The sequence below is a fragment of the Brachyhypopomus gauderio genome, chromosome 13, assembly GCF_052324685.1.
Source record: "Brachyhypopomus gauderio isolate BG-103 chromosome 13, BGAUD_0.2, whole genome shotgun sequence".
Classification (NCBI taxonomy): Eukaryota; Metazoa; Chordata; class Actinopteri; order Gymnotiformes; family Hypopomidae; genus Brachyhypopomus; species Brachyhypopomus gauderio.
In genome coordinates, this window is record NC_135223.1 from 9,234,357 (window position 1) to 9,260,220 (window position 25,864).

The 25,864-nt window shown below is 48.7% G+C and overlaps 1 protein-coding gene across 3 annotated transcripts; it reads right to left on the reverse strand.

Annotated features, from left to right (window-relative positions):
• Window positions 1–24,640, reverse strand: dennd4b (DENN/MADD domain containing 4B). 3 transcript variants are annotated; one of them, XM_076970684.1, is made up of 29 exons: window positions 24,313–24,640; window positions 15,847–16,161; window positions 15,457–15,709; window positions 15,086–15,155; window positions 14,640–14,809; window positions 14,169–14,410; window positions 13,898–13,964; window positions 13,252–13,310; window positions 12,786–12,930; window positions 12,118–12,293; window positions 11,933–12,033; window positions 11,535–11,750; window positions 11,077–11,222; window positions 10,751–10,884; window positions 10,498–10,612; window positions 8,599–8,805; window positions 8,125–8,253; window positions 7,861–8,005; window positions 7,625–7,765; window positions 6,440–6,659; window positions 5,887–6,163; window positions 5,627–5,731; window positions 5,241–5,416; window positions 4,428–4,587; window positions 4,091–4,330; window positions 3,890–3,989; window positions 3,487–3,652; window positions 3,009–3,067; window positions 1–2,857 (listed from the first exon to the last, which is right to left on the reverse strand). In XM_076970684.1, the coding sequence occupies exons 2-29, from the start codon at window positions 16,140–16,142 to the stop codon at window positions 2,712–2,714; spliced, it is 4,461 nt and encodes a 1,486-aa protein (XP_076826799.1). In that variant the 5' UTR covers window positions 16,143–16,161; window positions 24,313–24,640; the 3' UTR covers window positions 1–2,711. The 3 variants fall into 3 exon arrangements, with proteins under 3 accessions (XP_076826799.1, XP_076826800.1, XP_076826801.1); XM_076970685.1 differs by lacking the exon at window positions 24,313–24,640 and adding an exon at window positions 19,317–19,561; XM_076970686.1 differs by lacking the exon at window positions 24,313–24,640 and adding an exon at window positions 18,397–18,413.
• Between the last annotated feature and the right edge of the window lie 1,224 nt (window positions 24,641–25,864).

A 25,864-nucleotide genomic window follows, 5' to 3' on the forward strand; every position in this document is an offset into this window, starting at 1 on the left:
TTTATTTAAAAAAAAAACCAAAACAAAACAACATTCACAACATAATCACATCTATATAAATTACTACAGCAAACACAATACAGCTTAAATATAGCTCTGTAATTTGTTTTCCATTTAAACCTTTAAAAAATAAAAATCCTAACTCGGATGCATTAAAATACAATGAAACCATCATTCCAGACCCTCAGTACAACTCCCTTTGGCATTCTGGCCCTTGCTGGTCATCAGGATACATTGCAGATCAAATGGGCAAAGGCCAAAGAAATTCAGTGCGTTCTGGAACAGGAATAAACTACTCGTTTTTTCCACTTGTTCTTTCTTTTAATTTGCAGCTAACTAAAAACAAACAGATCAGTGCCTTTTCAGGTTTCTCTCCTAAAAGTTAAGACTAAACATTACACAACATAGCAGCCACTATGACCGTCGCGTTCTTGCGGGATGAAATGTTTATATTTCTATACATCATCCTCATCCCCTTTTCTCTTTCTCCACATTCAGAGGAACAGACAACTAAAATGTTTTTCACAAACCTAAAACAGAACAGCTGAACACGAGGTGCTCATCATCGCTCCGTTATGCAAGGTCACCAGCCCTGTACAGTTCAACATACAGCATATACCCATACACCCAGTATCGTTATACATAGGCATATATGATATATAGAAGTATCCAAATGTGATGCCTAAACAATGCGGGTTGCCTAAATAAACAGAACATTACAACATTAGATTGGCGTGAACTGGCCTGGTCAAGGACACGGGGCTTTCAGCTCACAGCACAGATGTGTAACAAACCTCCCTGTGCCACTAGCAAAACAGCCCATCCGTGCACATCCGTATTTGTGCAGAGCTGCCAAATGATCAAAATGTACCGCCGGTGAACAACGCGTCAGACAGGCCCTGGTGCTGATCCGGAGCCAGGTACCGAAGGCTCGTCTGAAACATTAGATTGCAGCTTTTACATCAGCCATGGAGGTGACCTTCATACAGAGGAACAGTCAATGGTGCCCAGATCCAGCCTACACACTGGAACATCGTGTCCTGCTAAAGCCTTCATGGTGGAGAACACTGGCCAGACCGACAGAAGCAGAACTCGGGGGGCCAAGAGGGGTTCTGATACGGACAGAGCTGGAGTCGGTTCTGGCTGTGCTGTATGGATTCGACTATGGATTACATTGTGTGTGTGCGAATTCATGAACACAAAGCTACTGTCTGGCACCGTGGACGGCGTGGAGGTGAAGCGTGTGTGTGTGTGTCTGTGTGCGCGAGGCCACAGTAACGACGCGCAGTCGCTCACAGTATCAGGTCGCCAAGCTGGGTGTGAATGCGTCTTACTACAGCAGGTGAAAGAGGCTAAGGACACGCACAAAACCACACCGACATCTTCATCGGCTTTTAGACGACAGTAAGAGTATAACGACGATCACACACCTGACGAGTGTTTCGCGCTTTTTTTTTTTTTCTTGTTCTCTCAGCTGCCGTCCGGGTGTCTGACTGAGCAACAAGCATCAACCTCGCACACAAGGACTTCCCACTCAAGGGAAATGACACAATCAAACCCAACAAAAGAAACCCAGAATTTAAACAGAAAGCAGGCCAATTCCTGTAGTGAAAGAGGACCAGGACGCTACTCGTGCCCACGCGCCGCATCTAGGCTGAGCCCTCATCCCCAGGACCTGATGCCCTTTACAGGGGCCTGCCGCCCACATCTGCCCCCACCGCACCGCCTTCCTGGCCACCATCCACACGGCCTCTCGTCTTCGCCGGTGGCAGGCGGCTCAGGCCGGTGTTGACAAGGGGGCCTCATGCTCCTCCTCCCCCCGTCTGGCTCCACTTCGCCCTCCCTCCCATCTCTGCGTGCAGGGAACGGTCGTCGGCCGGGGTGCGCAGACTGGGCCAGGCCTTGAGCAGACGTGTACCAGGAGGGGGGGGAGCTTAAAGGGGCTTCCGAGGGCCTAATCTACAAAACACGGATGCCGCAGGAGCCAAGAGGCCCTGCCTGTGGAACGAAGCCAGCAAGCTCAGCAGGAGGCGTGAGTACACGGGGCATCGCCCGCGTTGGCGTAACGCGTCGGCCAGAATCGCGGGGAGGCGGGCATGCGGGCGCCGCCGAGCTGGTTGAGGACAAAAGGGGCGGGCACACGGCACCAGCAATGCTGTACCCTCCTTTCAGAGACTTCCAGCAAGTCCAGAAGAGCCACATCCAAGTCTGCATCACTCCTCTTGACCCAATCAGTGCGCTGACCGAGGCCGGGAGAACTAAAAGCACTTTACATTAGTCATAGCTTCAACTGCAAAAACAACCAAACAAGTTAATAAATACAACAGCACACAAGAACAGGAGATGCATCGGGGTTAAAGAGCATCTCTCCCTCCAGTGGAGGAAACGCTGCGTCCTGCATCGAGTCGAGAAGCTCCCAAGGTGTACCGTGTGTACCAAGCCACCATGCTGCAGAAGGTGAGGAGATAAAGGGCCTTTAGGACCGCCGTGCAGTCCAACGGTCCTGCGGCTGTTCAGAACAACTACAGGACCGAGATGTCCATTTCCGATGAAGTAAAGGACCACTTAGGAGTGTGTGTGTGTGTGTGTGTGTGTGTGTGTGTGTGTGTGTGTGTGTGTGTGTGTGTGGGGCTAGGCAGGTGGGGGTGGTAATGTTCACAGTCTGAGTCACTGAGTGGTCCTGCAGGAGGAGACGGGGTGTCCCATGTGTCTCAGCACTCCAGGGGCAGCAGGAAGCAGCGTCTGCAGTCCACAGCCTTGGGGCTGGGCGGCTGGGCCCGGTGCCTCCTCAACTCATCACGGCCCAGAGAGCCACTCAGCCTCGTATAGGCTGCCTTATACTTCTTATCAAAAGCAGCTAGGGTGCAAGGGAACACACACACACACACACACACACACACACACACACAAACAGAAGCTCCAATAAGCATTATACACAAATAATAGGCTACAAATACGTTCAGAAATGATTCTATGTGCAGTTTGATTTCTATGGTGCTGGTACGTACCGACGTGGTCTTTGCCCATAGCAGCAAGAGTGAGAAAAAGAAATTCCCTGTACAAACTCCTAAAACGAGAAAGCAAAGCCAAACGCTGCTTGTTAAACGTCTGAACAGGTCAAGTCAAGTCAAATTTATTTATATAGCGCTTTTTACAACACATGTCACAAAGCAGCTTTACAATCGTATGGGTCCAGATCCCTAATGAGCAAACCAGAGGCGACAGTGGCAAGGAAAAACACCCTATGATGTAAAGGTCCTGAATGTAGTATTAATATTATTATTCTGACACATTATTACACAGCACTGAAAGTGCACACATTGTACTGTGATGCCTCTTTAACCTTTAAAACCTTTAAAACGTTACATTCGTGCTCCACTCTGTGACTTTGGTGCACTCACAACAGGGGGGTTAAACTCCAGGTTGTTTAACAGATGACCCCCCCCATGACCTCCACAGCTGCCCGTGACTAGACCTGCCCCTCACCTCTGCACCCGGGGGGTGCCGGCCTGCCTGGCGACGGTGTCCAAGAACAGCGTGACGGCCTTGTGCACCTCGTTCATGCCCACCCAGCGCAGGACCTCCTCCAGGAAGCTCAGAGTGAAGGGGTGGTTGTGTCTGCGCCAGCTGTAGTTACGCATCTGCACGCCACCTAGTGGAGGGGCACGGAAGTGGCTGAAATTAATTTCAACAATGGCAAAAAAAAAACGCATCACTCTTACATCTGTTTAGCAAGTCAGTCTGGTTAGACGCTTAGCTGAAAGTTTGGTGATAAATTTTAATTAACTGTTTAGCTTTCTTAAAGAAAATGGCATTAAATCACACTTGGGAGATATGGAGAGTGGACTGTAGAAGACCAGGGAGTCTGTATGTGTGGGAATGTTCTTACTGTGGATTCTCCAGAGCACATAAAGAGGGGGCCAGTGGTCTGTATCAGGCATCAAAGTGTCCCACAATAACCTCACTCTTACTGAAGTGCTCTCTGAGCCCTGAAACACACACACACACATCACAATATATGGCAGCATGATTTTCATGTGGGCTAAGATTTGTCTAACCGGATGGTTATGTGTAGGTGCGTTTCTGGTACCTGTGAAAACTGCGCTGCTAGCGGTGACCCCCGCACCAGTTGCAGCAGGTTACTGGGAAGACCAAGGCGTGTGAAATACCACACCAGGTTCCAGAAGAGGATGGAGTGGCTATCTACCAACTGGACCTGAGAGAGAACACCCTCTCCCTCATTCTCCAGCAGACTCTCCAGCTCCTTCCGCAGTACCAGTGGGCTCAGGTAGGCCACCGTCACCTGAGGGGTGCCACCCAATGATGAGCTCTATACACACACACACACACCACGGTCAATAATAACAGATTAAAAGGTAAAATAAGGTATGTCATTCATATATATATATATGTCTTAGTAATCTTACTAAGGTATTGCTGCTGTTCTCGGAGTATGTGCTGGTCTCTGAACAGGAGTCATGCTCATTCACTCCATTATACAGGTACTGCGAGAAGCCATCTTGTCCACCAGGGGGCCTCATTGCACTTTCCACCTCATCCTCCACATTCCAGTTGCTGTGTTCAAGGCTGCTTATAGGAAGGGTGCATGAAACACAGGAATACAGTGAGCTCAAAAGAACTGGGTTTCAGCAGAGGTTTTAGAAAACCGCTCAAATACACACTATTTAAATTTTCTTCTGCTCAGTCCCTCAACTATTTCAAATTGTTTGGCGTTTGGGTCGTGGTCACTCGGTCTGAATACTGAATGTCGTGCAATGTTCTGCATGGTTGATGTTTTCAAATGATGAACCTAAGACTGGAGCGTTCATTTGGATGAAGACAGTGCAGAAGCTTCTCACTATAATGGAGATGACAAACTCAAGCTTGCATAATTTGACCAAGATTATGTCAAGCAGTCACGGCTTTACGAAGAGTTGGGACATTTCATACCACCGGAATATTCCATTTAGTGTCAACACCATGTGGCAACACAGTACCCAAACACGAACCTTATTAACATGTTACAACTAGTGACGCTAACGCTCTTCCAGTCTACACTAACTGGAGCACTGTTCTCATGGTTTCGCTGTTCCCGTAGTATGTAAAGACCACACGCTCCTGCTAGCTGGTGTCTGGGACGTCAGTGTAACAAATGCTGCAGTCGATCCAACGATCACATTTTTTTTATTGTAAGGCGACACCAGTTCCAGAATGGTGCTGGTGTGCACTGGATACGCCACCTGCTCACAGGTCCCAGGTCGCAGATCTCAGCGTTGAGCAGAGGCACGAAGCTGGCTGAACAGAAGGGGCACGTGGAGTTGAGGTTGGAGTCGTCGGACGTCCAGCCGGCCATTATCTCCTCGTCATACACCAGAGAGTTACAGCTCCGACACAGAGTGCAACTCGACATCAACACCTGCATGTTCACAAAGGAAACCATCATAAAACAACCAAGCGGACACATAGATGCATTCTGGCGATATCAATACGCCACCACTAGTGACATGAAGGTTATGTGAGTTCACAACATAACAAAAAAAAAACAAGCCAGGAAAAGATCTAGGGAGAGAAAAAGGGGAAGTTCTGAATAAAGACACAGGCATTTTTGGTTTTTTTTAAGTAATACCTCAAGTCCCGCCCCTTCCTGTGCAGAATCCCATGACTTCCTCAGTGTAAAAGCAGAGCTTGGAGGGTCTGTCAGATCAGCATCACTCCCTACTGATAAGGAGCTCTGGAAACATAGCGAAAGTGACCAGGCCATTACTCCCACCTGATGGGATGCCCCTAAACACCGCTGAAGAACTTCAATAGTCTAAAAAACACGACTGGGTTGTTCTGTTGTCGTTTTATTTCTTGCCCCCAGTGCCTGCACTACCCGCTCCTCACCTCTGACGTGGCGTTGTAGAGCCGCTCTTTGGCCTTCAGCAGACTCTCCGCCACCTGCCCCTTGCGCGACAGCCTCTGCTCGGACGTTTTGCGCGAGGGCCCGTTGGCGCCAGGCCGCCGGTCGTCCATGCTGGCCGCTCGCCGCGTGGAGGTCCGGTGACGTGTGGGCGTGAGGAGCTGCTGCAGTTTACCGGCAAGCCTGCGGGTCGGAGAGGAAACGTTGTTGTAGTTCTCGTCCACCACCTTCCGGTTCAGGGTCTCTCGCAGTTCCACAGGCCTGGGAGATAACGGAGACATTAGGGACCAGCAGCAAGAGAGGGCAACGTTTACAGTTGAGGTCTTACACAATCACAGGGAAGGATGCACAGGAATGTTAGTACACACAATACTCACTGATGTAATACTACTACAACCTTTTACATCAGTGTAAAATAATATATTCATTATAATTTATAATAATGGTTTGAAGAAGAGACTTTAGAATAAAACTGAAATTTCTCATTTTCTCAACATCAACACTGCCAAAAATCCTAGAATCCACTGATCCGAGTACCTGCTGTCCCTTTCGGCCGGCTGGCACCTGCAGTCGGTCTCTTCCTCTGAGAACTCTTTGTAAAAGTTGGACAGGCAAACCTCACTGCGCCGCACCTGGACACGGTCCGTAGGGGGCAGTAGAGAGGAGGCAGAATCTCGAGGGCTAATGGGGGGCTTTTGAAATGCAGGGTCATTTTTGCCTGCATTGTGGACCATCGCTTGCCTGGATAACTTGGACTCTGAACAAAACAGCAAGCAGAAAAAAATGTGGAAGAAAACACAGCATTTTGTTACTTAAAGTTTTATTTAATGTCCTCAAGAGATGGTGCTAAGAACAGTGGAAACACTTCATATACCTGAACTCAGAGTAAGGAAGCGGAGAAATTGGTTTTCCACATGAACGTATATTACTTGCTTATATTGTCCCTCTGTCTTGCTGCAGGCCATAAGCTGGGAGTATTTACTTTAAGTGTAGTGTATTTTAAGTGTAGTGTATTTTAATTTAAGTGCATGCCCCCCCCTCATCTCCCCAAAGACATAAACATTATGGTTATGTTGGTGCACAAGGAGCCAGGAAATGGCTGGTACACTTGCACACTTGGATCATGCACAGGGTCCTTGTCTCACTAGGAATCTTAAGAATTCCTATATGCTACCCTGGACCATACAGACTTATGTCCTTCACTAGACCTATGCTGGGACATTCTCAATCACCTCACTCACTCTCACCTCATTTTCAGTCTCACCTCGTTCTCACACTCACCTCACTCACTCACGCTTACTCTCACTTGATCTCACCCTGGACTCGCTCTCACACTCAAACTCACCATCTCACCCTCATCTCATTTCAAACTCAAGTCTCCTACACTTACTGGACTAAGGACACTGGCCTTGTGCATTCTTTATAGTCTATAAAGTAATTGGAGCTCTGAAGCTACAAGATCAGCAGTCCTACCAAGATCTTCATCCGAAGATTCTTAGATTAGTCACACACCGTGCTGTCACCACTTCCGTCAGTCAGTAAGGACGTAACAGAATGCTAAGAATAAGTGTGACTAAGATTTATGGACAATGTTTTAGAGTCTGGAAGATCCTTTGAGTAGCATCTACTGTACTTTGCACCATCACATTCATAATTATCATTCAACTTTATGAAAAGCTGTGAATATAACAATAAAGCAATAATTATTTGCCTGCTACTTACTGTCAACTCGCATACTGCTAAGACTGTTGCTCTTAATAAAAGGACCAGTCAGTGATTCGTGGCTTGAGCTTTCACTCAAACCACTCCAGCTGGTCTGACGAACCAGAGTGCAGAGGGGGCGGACGTTGGAGTTGCAGTCACCTAAAATTCAAACAGTTATTACGTTATTACGCAAGGACCACAGATGTACTACATATGATGCTCAGTCACAGCTTACGAGTCCAGGGCATACAAACCTCCTCTAGAGCTAACGGAGTCGCTTTTTTGTCGGTGTTTGATTGGCTGTCGGAACTGCGCCACCGCCAAGAGAACGTTGCGAAGCTTGGCCCAGCGAAGACGACCACCCTGATTGGTGGACGGCCACTTGCTCTCCAGCACAGCCTGCAGACGAGGCAGCGGAGAAGCACGTGGGGCCATGCGATGTCGCAAAAACACGCAAGGGGTGCAGAGACGATCCACAGAGGGTCAGCGGTGGGGACCCTTCTGTACGGGGAACTGACCTTGTTGTAGTATCCGTATGTGATGGTGTTGGGAGTGATACCAGCTTTCTTCATCTCCAACAGAACCCGGACAGCGAGCACGGGCTGGCCATACTGCCCACAGAGCTGCATCAGGATGCGGTAACACACCTGGAACACACGGAACCAGAACTGCATCAGGCCAAGTACGACCCACATGAGGGTTTCACTTCACAGACCCAGCAGCACACACAGGAGGAAGGAGCTGAGCCCCAAACACGCGCACAAACTGGCCGCTGGACTACTGGGCCCGGCATCGGTGACGGGATGAGGGGACCGCTGTAGAAGACATGTCTGCAGGAAGCAGAAAGGTAACGGGCTGAACTCTGGGCATCTTCTCCCCTCTCTCCAGGAAGCGTGAGAACGCGCCCAACCTGCCTGGATAAGGAAGCCAACCTGGTGGCCAGCGGGGTCAACCTGGAGGCCAGCGCCTCACAGAGTCTCACGGAGTCTCACCTCGTCCGGAAGCACCACCTTGCGCGTCTCCATGTGCTTCAGCACCTCGTAGGCGGAGTGCAGAGCTCGGACTTTGGCGCTCTCGGCTCGCACGAAGGTGGGCAGGTAGATGAACCACAGGCCGTAGCAGTGGCCCAGCAGACACTTGGACCACATGTCCGGCACGGCCGAGTACTTCTGTGCCCGTTTCTGGGCTAGCTTGATCTCCTGTGGTTGGGCAAAAGACACACTCAGACACACTGCATATGACTACAACTATGGTTGAGGATCAGGACTATTTTAAGCAAGGTCTGGTGTGAAGGTTCTCTGGCGAAGTTTCCCAGATATACATGTCAATCCACACATTAAAAAATCTCTGACATTGCTGAGATGCATATTGGCCAACAGACTGTAAATCACAGCTGTGAAGTACTGGAGAAGAATGAATGCATCAGTTGTATTAGTTTTGAGAGGAGACAAGATTGTGGATTTCATGAACTAACCGATAACAGCCAGATAGCGCCAGACCTTTGAGGCTGTATAGTATTACCATACAAATCACCACATCTGATGCACAGGCCAGAAGAAAGGATGAAGGAATTTTTTGATGTGGTTCATACTAGAGCTGGTCCAAGTATCATTTTACAGTCTACAGTTCACTTCAAACTAAGACACTTACATACGGTGTACTGGAAAATGATTACCATTAGCATAAAGACCATACAAAAGAAAAAAAACAACCAGATTTCACAAAGAAAAAAATTCTAATTCATCTCAAAGAACTCTTGACTTCCAAATCCATCAAGTTTCTCTTTCAAGCTTTAGTCCATCACCTCCACAGAGATCATGGTTTAGAGTATCTTGACACGGCGCTCTGGAAGACGCAGACGGATTTCTCTGATGCCTACTTTATGTTTCACAACAGACAGTCCAATTTGATTTGCAGAGCTTGAATGTGCAGTTTGTACAATCTTTCAGTCCTCCCTTGATTTTCCCCACCGTCCACCAGACGGACAGTTCATGACACCATTTGACTTATATTGTGTGTTTTCAAATTATATTTCATTTGGAATGACCCTTTCCCGACAGCTGAATGAGCCACATTTATGTGTACCAGGAGTCCATTCTCATCCTGCATTACCATATTTGGATCACAAATACGTAGAGACTGTAAGGTGACGGACTGAAGCTCTTAATGTCACACTTCCTGGGTTTGGAAGCTCAGGCGTATCGAGCTCCTGAATGTGGACACAGATCTAATGCCTTTTATATATTTTTGCTCAGCATTGCATATGATATTTTATTTCTGTGCGATATCTGTTTTTTTTTGTTTTGCATTTCTTTCTTGTGTGGTCTTTTATCATGGTGATGAATGCTCTTGCTTTGTGAGAATGTCTGTCATGCACCCTTGCAGGAAGCCCAAACGATTGTCTTAAACCCACCTTTCTTGTTTGAGAGATGGCAGCCCTGATGAAACCAAGAGCTGTTATGCGTGGGTACCTTTCTCTCATCTGCCCTGATTTTTATCATTTTTTAAATATTTTCTATATGGATTTATCATAAAAGTAAAGACATTATAAATGGAATATAGTATGTAGGAGTGCCTTGGTTTGAAATGGACCATTAGTTTTTAGCCTTGTTACCAAAGAGTACATTACTGATTCTCCATAACGTTTAATAACCAAGAACGCCAAGATGGGTCTCTTTTACCATTTGACAGCCTTTGAAGGCACTGCGAGACCTGAATAGTGTTGTGCCTTTTGTTGTTTGGGTCATGTTTCAGGAAAGTGAGCTGCATTTCATCAAACCCAAAGAATTAAAAACATAATGAACAAATAAACCAAATATTCACATTGCTCAGGCCAGTCCTCAAGCTGACATATTTGCTTTAAAAAGATTTGATTGGCCTGTGCGGTGTACCTGTTTGGTGCGCCGAGGGGCGGGACTACTGGGGGCACTTCCTTTTGCAGGTGTGCGGAGCTGGTCTTGGGGCTGGTCAAACAACTCAGGCTGCAGTATAGGAAACGTCTCATAACTACACACACACACACACACACACACACACACACACACACACACACACACTTAATGACACAGATGTCCTTCACCTAAGTGTGTATAAAGCACAGCTGGGTCCAGGTGAGTATGGGGGAGTGTGTGAGACAGGGTTCACCTGTAATGTGCGGGACACTCTGAGCCGTCGGCCTCCTGCGGCTCCTCCGGGGGCATTATAAACACCGTGTGCTCCCCGCTGTGAGCCTCATCCAGATCGATCAGCTTCACCTCCTCTGGCTTTTCCACATCCACCTACAAAGGAGACGGGGGGGAAGGGACAAACCAATAGACCGAAAGAAAAGAGGGACACCATGAGAAGGTAAAGGAGAGAAAGAGAGAAAGAGAGAGACAGAATTAATTATAAAAGAAGATTTAAAATACAGAACACCTAATCAGAAGAGAATGAAAAGCATTTTAATAATCAAATCCAAGAACCACTCAGACCTTCTGCACACATTCGTCGAAGAACTCGAGGCAGGCATGTCTGTCGCTGACGAACGAACACTCCTCTATGAACTGCGTGAACATCTGGGTCTTGGTGAGCTGCGAGTAAAACTTCTGCTGCGTGCGATCTCGAGACTTCAGGAAGCCTGCGAGGAGATTATGCCGCGGAAACGCACATCAGCGTGGGAGACCCGACATTTGAGCTCCTCGTTTCAGATAAATAACATACAGGTGGACTGCTGACTCATGGGCGAATGTATTAGCAGAACGGAGGACGTGTTTGTATCTTTCATCCAGCCAGTTCTGCATTTCCACCCACCCGAGTCAGCGCAGTTACAAACCCGTCCGTTTAACTTGTCATGTAACAACATGGTAAAAACACTAAACTTTGTCTGCCTGTGAACCCAGATTGAACTCCTGGTCACAGCAGATACGTGGTGGCGGGTTGAGGAGCGCACCCTGCAGGTTGAAGAGGGAGCTGCAGTCGGTGGTTCTGTCGGACGGCGCCTGCGTGATGGGCAGGAGGAAGGAGCGATAGCCTTTCAGCAGGCAGCTCATGAAGCGCAGGAAGGCCTCCTGGATCTCCAGCTCCAGCTGTTTCTGACGGCCGTAGATCAGGTCGTAGTCCGTCAGCAAGAACTCCAGAGTGGCCTCCTCTTGACCCGGGGTGCAGACTGTAGGGAGGAGAGGAGGGGAGAGAGAGTGAGACAGTAAAGGAAGGAAGGAAAAGGTTAAAGTCACTGGAAATTTGCTATCCATCCTGTCCTGGACTATCTTGGCATGCACACTGATTTGAGTTATAAAACTATAGTGTGTGAATTTGTAGGTGTGGGGGAAGACTTGACTTCACACTCACATTTCTCTAAAGTCTTCTGCAGGTGGGTGAGGGCACTGAGCAGGACTTTCCCATGTTTCCTAGGCAGAGATCTCCATGACAAGGGCTTCTTGTCTTCTGATCTAGTTTCACAGATTTGTGGCATCCAGTTAGTGTCTGTGATTTAGCTTCACAGCGCCACACTCCGTGCCAACGGCGGGACTCACTGGAAAATGGTATTGGTGTCGAGGTCCACGCACACAACGTCCGAGGGGGGGTCGTACAGGTCAAAGTAGCTGGAGTGAACGCCCACAATGAAGGGCATAGGGGCACACAGCACGTCTGCCAATCGCAGCGGGCACAGCGGGATGTACGGGCAGTGCCAACGCAACGGAAACGTCATCTGGGGTGGGGGGGGGGGGGGGGGGGGTGTCGTACAGGAAGAGGAAACCGTTTGGACAGGCAGAGGAGAAAACACAATTTACAGTCCTGCACTCCTGCTAGACTAAGCAGGAACCACTGAACCAGCCAAAAGCAAACTACAAGGCCAACGAAGGTAAATAGGAGCAGTCTTATTACACACACACGCCCTCACCACTAACACCATGTCATTACTGTACAGAGAAGCAACCATTACAACAACCTAGGTTCAGTTCATATCACAAGAAATGGGTGTGTGTGAGAGAGAGAGAGAGAGAGAGAGAAAGAGAGAGAGAGAAAGAGGGGGTTGAGGGAAACATAAATAGAAGGGAAAAGAGAAGAGAGAAATGAGTAAAAAGAGAGAGACATAGAGAGTGAGACAGAGAAAGAGTGAGACAGAGAGAGAGAGAGGAGAGAGAGAGAGAGAGAGAGAGAGAGAGAGAGAGAGAGAGAGACTGAAGGGGACTGTACTGACCGACACCAGGGCCTCGCCGACAGAGGTGAGCACGTCGGGACGGAGGGAGTGTAGCAGCAGCTTGTGCTCAGTCAGGACAGCCAGCAGCAGGGCACAGGCGCTCTCCGCCCCCAGGTTCTGCAGCAGCTTCACGAAACTGGCACCACTGCGGGACACGGGACACACGGCGCTCACACCCAGGCCGTGCTGCGTGAGCACAGGCCACGTCTCTAACGCATCGCCTCACGCCAACGCAGGGCGCTCTCTTTCGGTTATTACCGGAGTGCCATTTTGCTACAGAGTTCATTAGACTTGAAAGCCGGTTTAACGTGAAAGGTTTAAAAGCGTAATTGATTTGTTAATCGCGTTAGCAGGACGGAAAAATCGATAACGAATGTCAACGTCAGCCCAGACCTAGCGTCAACAGAAACCCCCACGGTCAACCTCACTTGGTTTCGAGTCAGAATGTCGGGCGTGGTGGGCTTACCTCAGCGGTAATGGCGACGACACTGGCTGGCACAGCAGGAGGTTGTCATACGGCGACAGCTGCAGAAAGTCACACACGGTTCAGGCACAGACGCCGCAAGCCAGCCAAGAGCACAACGCTACGTCCAATCAAAGAGCCAATGCCATGCTACGATTTACCATCGACTCCCCAATTACACCCTCCCCCCCACTGAATAATTTGAGCTATAACAAAACAGGAAGATGTGATTCCAATTACGGACAAATGTATTAAGATCATTTGTAATGATCACAGCAATTATGGCAACGTTGTACTGATTAGGTCACACAGAAGCTCTTCTAGATCCCCGAGTTACCCTGCAACTCCACTGTGTGGTCTGAGGGCAGTAATCCCATCAAACTCCTGTGGAAGCAGTGAGGAGGTCAGTCATATACCTACACCATCTACACCACCTACACCATCTCAGCAGGAACACATTCAAGTCACTGGGACAGCAAGGAAACGTACATCTACAGCCAAGAGAGAGGCACGCTGCTGCTAACAACATCTCATACGCGTCTAAAGCACCTTTTCTAGGTGTGCCGCGGGCAAAGCGGCTCTTAGCATGGAGACGTATGCTTGACACCTCACGGATCACACACAGTGTGAAAGGGGCAACGGGTCTCACCTGGACCAGAATGCGTGGCCGCTGGGGAGAGGGGAAAGGTACGTTGTGCATGAAGCTGGAGACATGCCTGCGGATAGAGAGAGAGAACACAATAGAGAGAGAGAGAGAGAGAGAACAAGAGAGAGAGAGAGAGAGAGAGAGAGAGAGAGAGAGCAATGCCTGGTTTACACTTCAGTAATAATGATATAAGAATAAAGTTCAGTGCTGGCTTTCTACAGGATCACTACATTACGCTCACATGCTGTGGCCAAAGACCCCCCCCCCCACTCACTTCTCGATAGGCAGGACGTGGGGGCCGGAGATGGAGTAGCGGTAGATGAAGGTGAGGAACTTCTGGAAGACGGTGAAGAAGGGCCAGTGGGAGAGAACGCACACGCTCTTCTTCACCTGCACGCTGCGGCCGGGGACGGGCCGGCGGTCCACCACGCTGAGCAGACCCAGACACGCCCGCTGCCGGTCTGACAGGGCCTCGCGCGGGTACTGCTCGTAGAACTGGATGGCAGCGCCATAGACCTGCGGGGAGGGGGAGGTGATCGCATCCAGGCTGTGAAGGGAGAGACCGAGCTGGGGCGAAGCAAGAGGGTTGGATGAATGGAGAGTGGGCGGGGCTGGGGTGACCAAAGGTACTGGGATCAAGATGGTGGAAGAGGGAGGGGCTTCAGGTGGAAGAGGGAGGGGCTTCAGGTGGACGAGGGAGGGGCTTCAGGTGGAAGAGGGAGGGCGAGTTGCAGGGGCATCTCACCTTGTCCCCGGATGCACTGGTGAGGACGAAGGTGGAGAAGACGGGGAGTTGGTACTTGGTGTCGAGCGGCCAGCTCTCCACGGCCACACCCATGGGCAGGCAGAAGATCGGGACGGACTCTGGCAGCGGGAACGAGTCCAGATCCTCTTCAGGGTATCGGCTGATCAGACCTGCAAGTCCCTCCCGCACACACGCAGACAGGCGCACACGCAGACAGGGAAGTGAACTGAAGTGCTCGCAGTCTAAAAGAGGTCATCTGCCCTCAGAGACCTCAGAGACTTCCCCTCAAAGCACAGGTGGAAAAACAAACACAAAGCAAGTGCAAACTAGGAGTGGAGTAGCCGTTGCTGGTTCAGGCTGTAGTGCAGGCTCACTTCCTCCCCGGTGGGCTCCACCTGCCCAGCCATGACCGCAGTGGGCGGAGCAGAAGAGGACGATACACTCACCTGCCTCATACACCAGCGCGTTGGCCTTGGCAACAGCCCGCTTGTAGCAGAGGTACAGTGCAGGGCCCCACTGTAGAGCGCACGCACACACACACACACACACACACACACACACAGCGTTAGTTTCTTTATTTTTTCCAGGAAACAAACCACAGAGGAGCAACTGTAACGCAGTAAGACAAACAAAAAGTCTGTGGACTTGAAGAGCGTACGACAGGAAGAAGGTGCAAACAAACCCAGGTCAAACCAACAGTCTGGGGAAGGGGGGGGGGGGGGGGGGGGGGGGGGGGGGGGGGGGAGACAGGTCAAACCAACAGTCTGGGGAAGGGGGGGGGGGGGGGGGGGGGGGGGGAGAGACAGGCGGACCATACCATGCTGGTGTTCAGGTTCTTGTCCACCCTGCAGAAGGTGTGCGGGGCCACCTCCCCCTTGCTGGGCATGAGCAGCGAGATGTCCGTCACCCCCAGCGTGTTGAGGGCCTGGGAGTCCGGTGCGCGGCGGTACGTGAGGAAGGTCCTGTGTGTGGTGGGCCCCGCGGAGCTCAGGCTGGCCATGCGGCTGTAGGGGGTGGTCTCCACCACCACCCACCCCTGCTTCACCGTCTCCCTGCCCTCGTACAGGACGCTGCACGCGGAGAGGAGAGAACCGTCAATCCGACACATTCGCTCAGAATGAACCAGAAGCACTAAGATTATTAAGCCATGCGAGAGAGGAGTGTGTGTGGAGAGAGTGTGTGCGGTGCACGGCCAGGCGAGCCCTACCCCAGCTCCACGATGGGGGGCTTGTCATGGCCGCGACGGTAGCAGAGGAACATGTGGGGGTTGTTGATGAGGCCGGCGCTCAGCTCGGCCGCGTGGCCGCCCAGGGTCTTCTCGATGCAGGTGAAGCCCTCGGGCACCTCCTCGCCGAGGCCGCGGGCGATGACGGCCAGGTCGGTGACGGGCTCGGCCGCCCGGCCGCCTCTCTGCTGGCCCTCCTCGTCGGGCGGGGACGAGTCGGCCGCCAGCCCCGCCACCACGAAGTAGTCGACCAGCTGAGGACATCGCTCCTCCGTCATGCCTCCTGTCTCCCCACCTCTGAGAGGACCGGGGGGGAGAGAGAGAGAGAGAGGGGGGGGGGGGGGGGGAGGGAGTGAAAGAGGGAAAGGGCAACTGAGGGCAGGAGAAATACAACAACATGGCAGCTGATTGCGGGCAGGAGGGAGTGGAGGGTGACCAGCCCCTGAACCCCAGCTCGCATGTGCGAGTGTGTGTGTAGGAACTGGTATAAAAACGCCAACGTCAGCTCTTTCTCGCTCGTGTTCCGCTCTCGTTTTGACGGCCGGCCGTCCTGAGCGTTCATTCGTCCGGTACGGTTCCTCCAGCCTGTCCGGTTATGCCCCCGTGCGGGACACGTCCACCGTCGTGACGTTTGCACAAGCAAACGGGGGGGGGGGGGAGCGAGACATCTGTGCGCTAGGCGGAAGTCACCGCCACACACACGATTACCGCAGCGCATGGCACCGTTACACGCAGTGGGAGGGTTAGAGCGAATGCGTCAGCTCAAACAGGAAGTGAAAGCTCTTACCAACATCCTAGCGCCTGAGTCTCTTCCTACACGCTCACACAGATCGCCACTTCCACACGTTCGCATCATGACCCCTGGCTTTCTAAACACACTCGCAATGGACACAGTTCTGAAAAGCACGTCCAGCCTTCTGCTGCAGAGGCGGAGCACACCCGGGCGGAGCACACCCGGGCGGAGCACACCCGGGCGGAGCACACCCGGGCGGAGCACACCTGGGCGGAGGTCGCAACATGAGCACGCACTTCTCAATTGGACCACTTTCCATCTGTAGAATCAGGTGACGTCATCGTCATCATCATCATCAAAGACAACACAACAAATCTCGGACTTTCAGGAATCCTAACGCAATGAAATGATAGAGTGTCTGATGAAATGGCCTTGGAATGGCTGGAATGTTACAGGCTTGGCTGCAGAGATTAAAATGAACTTTTGGACATGGTTCCTGTGCTTGTAAGTGTGTGGAGAGAAACAAGCGGATCCAAGAACAAGCAAAGATGATTGTTAGAGTCTGAAAAAAACAGCTGAACTAAGATGTAATAAACACTGTGAAGGGTTTATTACATACTTTAGCCATCTATTATTAGAATTAATTATTTGTTCACACCAATTAGTGTGTGGTGAAATAGTGGACTTGGGTGATGTGTGACCTGGACACTTCACATCTGTAACGTGATTGTTTCCAACAGGCCTGGAGAAACCAAAGCTGCTACTGCAGTGTGATTTAGTGAAAATATTGTACTGCTCGATTTCAAACCAGCATAAACATCTAGAGAATTCGAGTGGGTACCTTGGAGACCTTCTGAATCTCACACAACCCAGGCTAGTGCTATTGTGCCCACTAAATGCAGATTACCGAGTTTAGGCTCGTCATAAACTAGACCTCAGTTTTGGCACAACCAACCCTTGCACTAATCCCTAATCTGAGCTCCTATCCTCAAACTCCTAATCCCAAACTCAAATCACTAAAATAAGCACCCATCGATAGTGGAGTGGATGAGCGTAAAATTGGTCACGCAGTCAGTTTCAACACCCGCTGAAGAATTCACGTTTCATTGCGCATTTACCCCCAACACCTGCTCAACACGACTCAACTTCCCATCTCGTTACAAAAGAGTGGTTGCATGGCAACAAGCGGCGAACCAGAGCATGCCAGCGTGTGCACGCGTGGAGACGAGTGCCGCAGCAGACAGAGATGACATCATTAGCAGACGCACGAGTGTCACTCCAGTAGTGAAAAAGAGAAAGGGAGGATTCACCAAAGAGAACTTCGGAGAACACCAGGACTTGATCGGTTCACAGGAAACAAAACGACTCAAGAAGATATAGACCGGGGCTCTGCTCCTCCTGTTAACTCTACAACTCCTTAAACTCTATAGTCACAGTGCAGAAGCCCTGACTCAGAGTGAGAGCGGTAAAAGATAAGAAAAAAAAAAACGATATTCTGTTGAAAGATTTGGGGGCTTTTTGGAATAAGTATCGGCAAAAATATTTAATACTTTGGTAGTTCTCAAATGCTTGAAATTCTGATTCTCAAAATCAAAACAGAAAAAACACTTTCTCGTCCTGAAAAAAGTACACATTTTCAAACCAAACTTCTCTAATCAGATCAGTCATCAAAATTCCAAAAATACTTAACACTAACTGCAAACAGCTTACAACATATATCAGTATATAAGCATAATGAATCAACATCCCCCAACAACAGTCATGGTCAAATAAAAAAAGAGGAAAGCGTGTTTCGTCACCTTCCAGGTGCTTCTGAGGAGGGTGGTGACCAAGGCCTGGTCAGGGTTGGTCAGGGTACGTCAGGGTTACGGACATGACAAACGCCGTCCTGCCTCACTCACAGAGAGGAAACACACTGAAGTCATGACTACTTTCCTCCCATATAGGGGGGGGGGGGGGGGGGGGGGGGGGTCCTGTACACAAAATACAGACGTGATTATCCTCTAATTAAATCAGACATTCTGTCTGCACGTTAGGTCAAAGTGACGCTTCTTGTTCTGATGGTCCTCACTTATCGGAGCGGCTTGCTTCTGGCTACACCGAGGTGGCCACACACGACAACGGTATGCCGACGGAGCTCTTCTTCCCGGGCAAAATAATGAAAAAAAGCAATTCGCAACTAAGAGCTGACAGTAGATCAGACTTCAACGCTCTTACCCTGGCAAATGATGTGCCCATGATCAGATATGCCAGCCAGACTGCAAAGATAAAGGCCCTCCTGGTCCATAGCGCACCCTCTCTGTTTTATGTCAAATCCAATTTGTGGGAGCTAAAACAACTGAAATCACATCACAGTCCAGACACAGATTCCAAACTTAAATGTTTGGAAATAGAGATCAGTTACTTAACAACTCTGTTTGTGCAAATAGCATCACGCTGAAAGCAGTGCCTTGTACAAAGGTCAGGGGGTCAAGCATTCGAGTATAATTTCAGCTGGAGGAACCAAACGTTTTCTGTCTCGCCAGCATTCTAGAGTCCGAAGCGGAGTTGCCGAGGCAACGTTAACGGTAAGGCTGTGAGAGAGCGTGAACGTGATCAAAGCTACAGGAAGGAGTTACACACCCAGAGCAGCGGAAATCAGATCTGCAGATGCAAACCTGCACGCGGTTCACCAGACGGAGAGCGCAAGGCGGGTTTCTAGACGGGGTTTGCGTCTTACCTCCTAGTTCTCACGTAAACAGCAAAGCTTTATTGCAACAGGTCATCTCTTAGCCAAAGAGTACATCCGGCTGTCGTTCTCTCTCTCGGGGCAGATCGCAGCCTCTTCTCCGATTGGCTACCGAGGTGCAGGTGTTTCGAGGACATAGGCACACGCGAGAAAAAACTTCCCCCTCTCGGAGACCAAAGAGTGAGATGGCGATAACAGCTCATTAAAGCGACAGCCCAAAAAAATCCCCTTCATGTTGAGACACTACTGTTTTCACTGTGGCTCCCCACGTGAGGCCTGGTGAACGCACGTCTTCCGCCCCGCGACTACAAGCACGTTTGTAGATCAGAGTGTGAACACGGTTCAGTCCTGCTAGGTTGCGTTTCCCTACCGTGCGAGCTAAATTCACCCAAAACAGCAGCTGAATATAAATATGTTCTGTGGGGGTCTCAGTGGAGCTTTCTGCAGCTTGGACGTGTTTGCTGATTCTGTTTTCTGCCTGAGGAAGTGAAGAAGCCAGCAGAGGTGACAGAGGAGCCATTCATGGTGTGTGTGTGTGTGTGTGTAAGTGCATGTGGTGTGTGTGTGTGCGTACGTGTGTGTGTGTGAAGCCTTTGGGACATTTACGAAGGGGCATTTAAGCAGGACAGGAGGTTTCAGCATGCAAGTGGGCACGAGTGAGAGAGGAAGCGGAGAACAGAGAGAAGGAGAGACAGAGAGAAGCAGAGAGTGTGTGAGAGAAATAGAGAGAGACAGAGAAAGAAAGAGAGAGACAGACAGAGACTGTGTGTGTGGGCCTGTCCAGTACTAGGTACCCATGTCAGCAGTGCTGTATCACAACACTGCTCTTCCTCTACACACACACACACTGTGATCCAGACAGCCTACACCTGTTGTCCTGGACCTCACTCAGATCACCCAGGCCTGACCAGACCCAGGTCATCCACACAAAGCCCATTTACTGACTTTAAGCAGTTTCGCCTTTTTTGCATACACCACACTTTCTGCTTTCAGAGCTGAGCTTTTCTGTCAGAAACAACTGGCTCAAGGCCAAAGCAGAATGATTTCTCTTTGATTAGAACTAGGCACCGTTTCTGTATATCAGTGAAAATGACAAGCTAATGATCTAATTATGAGAGTGAGTAAGTGGTTAGCCACGTGCTGGGTCCGTCATCTCTGAGGAAGCCGCAGCAGAGGGAGAGCTTCTTCAAGCCTGCTCAGAAACGTACCAGTCAAGAAACAAATCAGAACGAGTAGTGTCATTAGGAAGCTGGTGTCTGGACTTGGCAACGAGGTCTTTATAGCACCATCAGAGGAGCCACAGTGGATGCTGATTCCACACATCCTCATACAGGCTTTGATATACATTACAAATAAACTAATCCATGAAGCAGAATGCAATAATGCCTCATAAAAGCTTAAAGTGTCCAATAAAAGACGATGGATTAATGGATTACATTTTTTGTACATTTAATCATTCCACCCTGGGTGTCTAGGCTCTAACGTCAGCAGCGACGTACATTTACAGTGCTCCGACGTACATTTACAGTGACGTACATTTACAGTGCTCCGACGCACATTTACAGTGACGTACATTTACAGTGCTCCGACGTACATTTACAGTGACGTACATTTACAGTGCTCCGACGCACATTTACAGTGACGTACATTTACAGTGCTCCGACGTACATTTACAGTGACGTACATTTACAGTGCTCCGACGTACATTTACAGTGACGTACATTTACAGTGCTCCGACGCACATTTACAGTGCTCCGACGTACATTTAAAGTGCTCCGAGCTGCAGATACCTCGTGGTCACGTGCCAACACGCGTGTTTCCTTCAGTCTAAGCTGCATGGATGTTGACAGTCAACAGAGGCTCTCGGGAACACTCTGGATAGAGAAAGAGTGGGAAACGAGAGGAAAAAAGGGGAAGGAAAGCGGGAGAGAGAGGACCGGCAAGAGAGAGAGAGAGAGAGAGAGAGAGAGAGAGAGAGAGAGGGGGGGGGGGGTTTATTTTAAGCTATCTCCTGGATTGATTTAGCACCGCACTAGTCAGCTTTCCTTCGGAAGATTCAGCGCAGGCCAAGCGGGGACATGTTTTAGTGCCCATCCTCCAAACGGGCCCGGACGTGAACGCTAAACCACAGGGCAACGCAGAGAACCACTTCAGGAGGTCCGGCCCGTCGGGGGCCAGGGACGAGCTCAAGGCCTGAGGAACCAGCCGATGCTTCATCACGCATGAATATAAGTGCCTTCGACAGAAAGCCTTTCATTTCACAGGGTTTCAATATTTCACAGAACCTTTCAGACTTTGCCCTGGAAGCAATGCAATTTATTTAGCTGGTGGAAAACAGTGTCTTGTACTGGCAAAGGGGCCTGGACTCAAGATGAGAGCTTTGAATTGTCTGGACCTGTCTGAAGCCTGTGTTATATCACCGACATATATTATATTACATACAATATGCAGACACTGACCAAAACTGGCTCAAACAAGTCAGACAAATGCACAGGGCCCTGTTGATGCCGAATAATCATAACAGATTGATCGACACATGATTATGAGATCAATTGTATATGGGGAGTGTCTAATGGTGAGTGTAGAGTAGAAACGTCCCAGGTCATGTGTATGCACCTGGACACGTGTATGCACCTGGACATGGTTTTCTTTTCGTGCTGTAACCACAGGCCACCACAGCTTAGTTTTCAAGGCCTTTGTTATGATGCTCGACTTCCTCCTGCTATAGGTTCATGGTTAAATGTGGGCCTTGATGGTTAGTCCAATCCCCCCCCCCCCCCCCCCCCCCCCCCCCGTCCTTTTTTTATATATCCATCTACGCGGTTTCAACAGCCGGAGCACAGAGTCGGTTCCTCAAACTGCCATCGCTTGTGTAAAAGTAACATTTCCAGTGAAGAGCTCGATTGAGACCATGCCGCATGAGGGGGGGAGGGGGGGGGGTGTGGATGAGCTATCATGACAGCTTCAGCTCACGGCGGGGTCGTGCATTAATCCAGCAGAGTGAAGATTGGCTCCGCTCTGGCCATGGAGCTATACCTTTTCTGAGCATTACTGGGTAAATAGGCCAGAGGCCAATATAAATGAGGTGTCACAACAGGGTTTGCTGTTGTTGTGAAACTTCTCATCTAGACTCTGACAACATAGGAAACTGCATGGAAAAAGAAAGAGTGCAACCGATGACATACTTGTCCCTTAAAACACCACCAGGGTAGTAAGAGCCATAAAGCGGCCTTACGTAATCACGATATAAAACAAGGTAACTGTATTCTGTAACAGCTACAGGAAAAAAGCAGTCATCATATTACTGGTACATTTAAAAATACAGTGATTACAAGCAAGATTACATTACTACTTATAAGGATCACTCACCCTTTTTCCTTTCTTTGTTTTCAATAGCAAAAGACATAGTTTGAGTTATAAAAGCTTAATTTATCATGACAATGTTTTCACCGTCAACACGAGGTCCGTTTTTCATGGATGTGGTGTTTGTTTTATATCTTTATACATGTTAAATTAGGTTGATTGGATAAATATTTTGTGTTTTGTTGATGTGGAATAGGACGTTTGTTTACATGGACAACTGTTACACATCTGCTGAGCTGTTCATGAGTTTGTATAGAGAAAACACAGGTGCTTGTTGGAGCTTGTTTTCGGCCATAGTGGCTGGCACTGTAGGAACCCGTGTTCGGCAATTCTGTGTCAGTTAATGCGTTAAAGTATTCCAAAAGTAATGGAGTAATCATGATATGATACTTTAATAAAATAATCCTTTGGATTAGGTTACAGATACATTTAATAGGAAATCATTAAAGGAATAGTTTTAAGATAAAAATGTAAAGTAACCCTCCCCTTGGATTCTGGGAATGTACACAGTCTCTCTCTCTCTCTCTCTCTCTCTCTCTCTCTCTCTCTCTCTCTCTCTCTCTCTCTCTCTCTCTCTCTTTTGGTTTGGGTACGCTTGCTGCCCTTGGAATACAGGATGGTTTCCATTCCTCTATAAAATACACCAACATGAGATGACATGTCCTGCTGTCAGTGAGATAATCTCAGAGCTGGCACCCACAGGCCCCGCTCACTGCTCAAGTGCATGACAACTAGTGTTTAGTGTTGTCTAGATTGGTGTACTCTTAAAGGTGTATTGTGTAAAACGCTAATGGTGTTTTATTAGGAAAACAACAGCAACATGCTTTAGTTGAGTGTATGACCAGACATAATCTGATAACAACATTGCCCATTATTTCCATACAGACCTACAGGAGAAATGGATCATGCAGCATGCGACACCATCAGCAATGTCCCCCATAAAACACAGAAGACTGTCGGCAATGACACCAGACCGCTAAGAATACCTACAGCATTTATCTTATGCAATTTGTAGTCGGCAATATAACTGGACGTGGAATAATCTGAAATAAAACCGATGATATGGATGTGAAGGCCATGTGAGGCATCGCAAAGTTAACTAACGGTGCATGAATAACTTCTGGATCACTGGGTATAATTCACCTGCACCAGTTACCTTGCTGCTACATTAGTTAGTTAGTTAGTTAGCCAGCTAACGCACACGATGGCTCTTTAAACCCGCATCACTTGATCAGGTAAATGGAAACACGCAGTCCGATTAAACCGGACATGAAACCGCTTCAGCGTTAATATTAGCCTACTGTAAACACCAGTTCACTCGCTGCACAGCTAGCTGACGAACTGCCCAAACACGGCGGTTTAACGTCGGAACAGTGTTCAAAACGTTAGACTCGTCGTGTAATTAACGGCATTTAACAGCAGTCTCGTTTATTCACTGCTAATACAGTAAAGGACAAGTGCGTTATAGCGGGTTAGCGGCGCAGGCTAACCCGTCCTGCACCACCACCAGCTCGGGCGCCGTGAAGCTGGACGTGCGGGGCTCCGCGGGGTTAGACAACAACAGACAACACGGGGGCCAAAACCTTATGACTATTAATATTTTAATTATTTGACAGCTACTTACCAATTGACCTGTGCTGACAACTCTGGCAACGCAGTGTAAACGACATGTCTGGTGGGTTTAGGTCGTGTCGGAGGCACGCACGTCCATTCCGGCGGCGGGGACACCAGCGACGGATCCGCAGGGCGACCGCTGGTCTACGGGCTCGTTCGGGGGTGTTTTTCCGTCAGGACTTCACAGCGACGACGAAAAGGGCGATGATTTTCTCGATGACACTGCACAACCTGTATAGATCCTTGGGTCGTCAGCCATCGCCAAGTAAAATTAAAAGCCAGACCATAGTTGGAGGACCACCGTTTGTGCCAGGGGAGGCGCGCCTCTAGTACCACAGAAAGGCGACACTGACGACTGTCGGCACGGATGGGAATCGGCTCGCAGCGGACCCTGCCATTAATTTACACACAGAAATTGGATTATCAGTGTCAATTAAAATGGAACAAGTCTCGGCAGTATCATAAGTCATTAGTGATAAGAACTGCACAAAGTAGTATTTCTTTCGAAGGTTAATTAATATATGTATAGCTTAACCAGACTAGTAAAGGTCCTCGGTCCCCACACCACAAAGTATAGCCTAAAAGTAGACTGGTCGAAATAATTTCAGTGACCCTCTTCCACACATTCAATTAAATTCTTTATTTTTTGTAAAATATCGTCATGATACAGTCTTAAAAATATTCTGTTAGAAGCACCTATGGTTTAAGTATATTATTTACAACAATGGTGGATTCCCTGGTTATCAAAATAATGAAAATTAAGAGTAACTATTTAAAGATATTACTTAAAAAGCAAATATTACGTTTTTTTTCCATAGTCAACCTAGAAATAAGCTTGGACTACGAAACAATTACAGGCTCAAGCACATGACACAGAAAACGGAATAAAGAACATTTTTAATCACGTCAAAAAACATGGCAATGTCTTCAGAGCACTATTTAGCTCTTTTTAGCTGTTCAACAGCTACCTCTTCTGGCAGAAAATATAACTGCGTTTTAATTAACGTTGCAGCGGGTATTCATTTAATACATTGATGGCAAGTCCAGAGCTGAATCTACAGTGCAGATAAGAGGTCAAAAGCGTGCATAAACCGTTACGCATGCATTTGTAACATATGAAAATAGTTTTTAAAAATCTGTTCATACATTTCATTAAAATAACTTCCACAGGCTTGATCTAAAATCTTTCCAAACATTTTGTGGTTTTAGGTAGAAACAAAATCTTTTCAACTCTGAAAATAGAACTTGGTAACAAAGCCTTGGTTGCTAAGACTAAGGGCAATACAGAGCATCCCATAATATCTAAACAGCCTGAGTGCCTCCCAACTCCGTCCTCTTGATCTTGCACGCAATCAAAACAAAGTGCAACTGACTCTTGCAGCAAGACGTGCAAAATTTGGATACAAGTTTCTAGCTGGGATCAAGCTCACAGGGTCTGATGTGGAACTGATACCTGGGGTGTGCAGGCATGGATGGATATTACACCTTTGGAGGTTACTATTCTACTACATACTATATCCTTCTGACATTAGGATTTACTGTTCCTTTACTCATTAAATGTA

What these genes read in the sequence shown, in the direction of transcription:
- dennd4b (XM_076970684.1), bottom strand. Translation starts at nt 16,142, where the DNA reads ATGACGGAGGAGCGATGTCCTCAGCTGGTCGACTACTTCGTGGTGGCG. An exon ending in GCAGAAGACTTTAGAGAAAT is followed by an intron (nt 11,751 to 11,932) that starts GTGAGTGTGAAG and finishes TCCTCCCTACAG; the next exon opens with TCTGCACCCCGGGTCAAGAG. An exon ending in CTCCCTCTTCAACCTGCAGG is followed by an intron (nt 11,223 to 11,534) that starts GTGCGCTCCTCA and finishes ATCTCCTCGCAG; the next exon opens with GCTTCCTGAAGTCTCGAGAT.